Raw genomic sequence first — 5,200 nt, 5'->3', positions numbered from 1 at the left:
TGGGTAAGATTTGATGACTTGAGTTCCAAACAAGCATTTTGTACTTGAAGGGGATAAGAATGTGCCATAGGCTCTTCCAACTAATAGAGGGAAAAGAGGGATGGGAAACATAGTTAGAGGCTAACTTATAAGCACTTCTAATAGAAAAAAGACCATTCGACTCTATAACCCAACATAAGTTATCATCAACCAAAACATTATGAGGGAGGGGAATATTTTCAATTAATTTACAAAGGAAGTCCGGGATGATGTGTTTAATTTTATTAGTATTCCACATTCTATTATCAATGATATGGTTAACCCCCCAATGAGCCATAGAGTTAGGAATAGGTTTATCAATGACTAAGTAGATTGGCTTACCCCTACCCAATGATGAAACCAAAGACAAATGTCCTTTCCATTCCCGTTCTATAGGTAATCCCTTTCATAAGGAGCTCCTTTCCTTTGAGGATGTCCCTCCAAAGGGGGGAGTCACTGCTATTAGGAATGCAATTGAGAAAGGTCGATCTTTTGAAATACCTAGCATGAAGAATTTTGACCCAAAGCTTATCCGGTTCCTTAATAATTCTCCACCCAAGTTTATCCATAAACACAAGGTTCCAATTTTTAAGGTTACGCATACCAAGACCACCCAAACCCAAGGGAAGACAAACCTTATCCCAACTAGTCCTAGGAAGGTAGTGGGCTTTGTCCACCTTATTCCAAAGAAAACGTCTACAACTTCTTTCAAGTTCCTCAAGAACTGCATTAGGAAGAAGGGTAGTTTGCATCACATAGAGGGGATAAGAGTTAAGCACAGATTTTATCAAAGTACATCTACTGGCCATATTAAGAAGCTTAGCTTGCCACCCTTTGATCCTACTTTTTGTTTTATTAAGGAGATCCACATAATCCGCAATTTTAAGTCTATTAGGGCTAATGTTCACCCCTAAATATTTCCCGAAAGAAGGAGCACCCTTAATATTGGAAAAACTAAGGATAGCCCTTTTGAGGGATAAGCACATTTTTGGGGGGAAAATGACTTTAGATTTAGTGGGACTAATAAATAAACCTGATTTATTTCCAAACTCAAGAAGCACCTCCATAATAGCATTAACATTGCCCACTGACGCCTTTGCAAAAAGAAACACATCATCGGCATAGAAAAGGTGAGAAATACTAACATCATGGCCAATTTTAATCGGATCCCAATTCCCTTCCCCCACTTTCTGCTCAATTAACAAATATAATCTTTCGAGACAAAGAACAAAAATGTAAGATGAGAGGGGATCCCCTTGTCTAATCCCTCTAGAAGGAGTAAAAATCTCCGTAATTTCCCCATTCCATAAAATGGAAATGGGTGGAGTAGTAATACAACTTAGGATTAGATTAACAAGAGAAGAAGGAAAATTAAAACCCATTAAAGTTTCCCTAATAAAACCCCATTCTAAGCTATCATAGGCCTTGGATATATCGATTTTGAAAGCCATACGGTGTTTTTTTCTTGCTTTTTTAAAAAAGTGAGCAATTTCCTTTATGACTAAAATATTCTCATCGATAGATCTTCCATCTATGAAGCTAGAATGAACTGGATTGATTAAATTCCCTAGTAAAGGTTTAATTCTATTAGCCACAATTTTAGTTATGAGTTTATAAAGGGAAATTTTGTGTAGAACTACCTTAAAGATAGGGTCATTTGTGAACAACGATCCTTTTATTTTAATCTGTTTAAAACTACCCGCAAGTTTGGAAAATTTTGGGTAGCACTACCCACTAACGTTTTTCGTCCAGTTAAAACGTTATTTTGGTCCAATTTTTCACTTTTTTCAATTACAATAGCCAATTAATACTAAAATAAGCAAAAACCCCAATTCAATTAATCCTCCAAACCTTAGAAATTAAAATCCCCAAATAATATATACTCATGAACCCTAAAATGAATTATGATTAAAACCCTAATTAGGTTAATTAAAGTAGATTAAAACCTTTATACAAATTGGGAGAGTTAATTGGGTGGCAAAAGTGAAAAAAATGAGCTCCGATAACGTCTTAATTGGACGGAAAATGTTAATGGGTAGTGATACCCAAATATTTTCAAACTTGTGGGTAGTTCTAAAAAAATAAAAAAAATTGGGTAGTTGTTCACAAATGACCCTATCTTTAGGGTAGTTCTACACAAAATTTCCTTTATAAATAGAATTACATAACCCGATAGGTCTAAAATCATTCATAGTTTCCGGATGCTCCGTTTTAGGAATTAAACAAATAAAGGATTTATTCACATAATCCGGTATTTTACCCTCCCTGAAACAATTAGTCACAAGATTTACAATGGAGCCTCCCACAACATCCCAATATTTTTGGAAGAACCTAGGCTGAATCCCATCCGGCCCCGGATTTTTCATAGGAGCCATAGAAAAGAGAGCGTTTTTAATTTCCATGAAACTGACCTCGCTAGCAAGAAACTCCAAGTCATCATTATTAACAATCTCCCTAGGGGCGAAATTAACAGTTCTAGGTTGGCTAATCTGTTTAGACATAAACACCTTTTTAAAGTGATTAACACACATTAACCTAAGCTTGACTTGATCATCAATCCACCCCCCGACTTATCCTTTAAGCTAAGGATCTTATCCTGACTGTTTTTAACTTTGGCCAAAATATGAAAATACCTAGTGTTCCAATCCCCATATTTTCTCCAATCTACCCCCGCCTTTTGAGCCCATTTAATACGTTCCAATTTAATCACATCATTAAGCTCAATTAAAAGCGTTTTTTCAAGATTAATAAGAAAGGATGAGTGTCTTGCAATAAGCACTTTTTGGATACCGAGAATTCTTGCAATGAGACGATTTTTAGTCTGAATGTTGGCATTAAAAACAAATTTGTTCCATTGCTTAACATCATTAGTGAAATTCACGGTAGATTCATAGAAATTATTTCCTTTTTCCCATGCATGCTTAAAAAAATTGTCAAAACTAGGGTTTTCAATCCATGCCTCCTTACATCTAAAAGGATAAATACCATTATGAGTAATGCAACAAGTATTAACCATAATAGGGCAATGGTTAGAGTAAGTACGAGCCAAGTGACATACCTGAGTTTGAGGGTAAACTTTCAACCATTCGGCATTAGCAAGTGCCCTATCGAGCCTTTCCCTAATTAGTTCCGTTCCTTCTCTCCCATTATTCCAAGTAAAAGTTGGACCATTGTACCTCATATCAATTAAGCCCTCTCTATCAGTCATCTTCGAAAAATCCCTTCCTTGGGAGTTGGTCACGGGTCTACCACCCATTTTTTCCGACTGATTTACCACCTCATTCATATCCCCCATTAGTAGCCATGGAGTATTAGAAGGGGGTGGATTTTCTCCAAGATTATTCCACAACATAATTTTATCTTTCGCAGCACTAGGAGCGTGCACACCCGTTATAAGCACCTCGAGATCAGCAGGAGATAATTTAAAAAGAGCGTGGAGAATATGAGGTGGGTTAGCAACAATATCCATGAGAATTGCGGGCTTTCACCAAAGTAACCATATTCCACCCCTTATACCTTGAGGAGGAATTGTTTTAAAATCCTCAAAACCTAGTCTTTTGCACAACCCTTGAGCAATTTCATCAGTAGATTTTGTCTCAAGAAGAAACAAAACATCTGGATTTTGCATTTGCACCATCTCAATTTCATGCGGGGCAAAATCCTTACTAGTAGCACCTCTTACATTCCATAGGATTGCTTTCATATTTACCCAAGGAAAAGGAAATTCAGGGAAAATTCCCATGCTTTGCTCACGAAAATTATTCGTGGTTAGAAAAAGCCTCCCCCAATCCTTCCATTGGTTGAGCTTCCCCAACGCCCATATGTCCTCCATTGATAGCGGAGATGCTATCATTTGAATCTCCTTAATGAGGTTCCCTGTATTCACAAATTGAAGGTCCAATTCGAACCCCACCACATTCCTTCGGGTTTCCAGAATTGTCATCAAGTTGTCGCTCTCCATCAAATTTCGGGTCTGACTTATCAATTGCAATGGTAGGATTGGTGGGTTTCTTGGTGGGATTTTTGTAGGGATGAACAAGTTTTCGTAATCTGGTTGACCGGGAGGTGTGAGGCGCATCATCATAATTTGAATATCTGTCTCTATTATATTCAACTTCTCGATTGGTGGGAGGGTTAATTTCAATACCGGCCATAGGTGAGGGGTGTGAAAGGTTGGGAATAGGTGTTGTGTTTGTGATGAAGCTGAGGCCCGGGATAGAATGGATTGGGTTTGACCCTTGTACGATAGGTAAGGTGGGATAATGGTGGGGGCTATTGGAGGTGAGAGAAGGCTGAATTGGGATGGGTGATAGGGGGATAGGCAGGTTATTTGTGGGTTTCTCGGAGCTTGCATCGGGTTGAGTACATTTCTGGGTTGAATCGCTTGGAGGGGTTGTTGTTCGTTGCTGTGTGCTGCCTCGTTCAGATTCTCCATTGACACGGGTTGTTTCAGCAGTTGCAGGGGAATTTTGCGAAGAAGTAATGGCAATAGTAGATTCAGAAGGAGGGCAAACGGGGGATAAAGGAATTGAATTTGAAAGGCCATTGGCCGTTGACGTTGAAGCCCCATTGGTTGGAACATGGTATTTTGTTCTTGGATCCTTGCTGCCATTAATGTTGGTAATTCCCAACCTTAATGTTTTTTCTGGGAAAACCTCCTGCTTCTTTCCATTGTTTTTTGCTGCTTCCCTATGCGAAATTGTTTTTTTATTTTTTAATTCTAACCCTTCATTCTCCTCTATTGGCAAGATATCCCATTGTATTTTTTTATTCCTAGCCTGGCGGCTACCTACATCCCTATTTTGCTTACTTTTACCTTTCTCAACAGAATATCTATCCTTTGGATTTTTGTTCTCTCCCTCCAACTTTCCTTCCTTTTTGTAATTGCCATCCTTCCTAAATTTTTTTTTCTTTGGTGCCGCCAAAACCCAAGGCCCATACACCTCTACCTCCTCTTGCTGCAACTCTATATCTCCTTCCTTTTCTTTTTGCAGAATGCTAGTATTAGCACTAGCTTTGTTGTGTTCAGCACAATTTTGTATTAAAAAATCCTCTTTCCTGCTGCCCTCCAACATAGGCGTGTGTAAACACCCATTTTCGTCTCCCCAAAACCAAACCCGGTGATGAGTACCATTCGCGTCGAATCATAATCGAATAAAACGAAAGTGTGGAAAGGTCTGGT

At 38.5% G+C, this 5,200-nt stretch overlaps 1 protein-coding gene across 1 annotated transcript; it reads right to left on the bottom strand.

The window, feature by feature from the left end:
- Positions 1–362: 362 nt before the first annotated feature.
- On the bottom strand, positions 363–3,487 carry LOC110734956. Its single transcript, XM_021915074.1, has 3 exons — positions 3,077–3,487; positions 2,430–2,507; positions 363–1,208 (listed from the first exon to the last, which is right to left on the bottom strand). Exons 1-3 carry the CDS (start codon positions 3,485–3,487, stop codon positions 363–365), a joined length of 1,335 nt encoding a protein of 444 aa, XP_021770766.1.
- Between the last annotated feature and the right edge of the window lie 1,713 nt (positions 3,488–5,200).

Source organism: Chenopodium quinoa, unplaced genomic scaffold (genome assembly GCF_001683475.1).
Source record: "Chenopodium quinoa cultivar QQ74 unplaced genomic scaffold, ASM168347v1, whole genome shotgun sequence".
Lineage (NCBI taxonomy): Eukaryota > Viridiplantae > Streptophyta > Magnoliopsida > Caryophyllales > Amaranthaceae > Chenopodium > Chenopodium quinoa.
The sequence above is the reverse complement of the archived record's forward strand: the minus strand, read 5'-3'. Positions and strand labels throughout refer to the sequence as shown.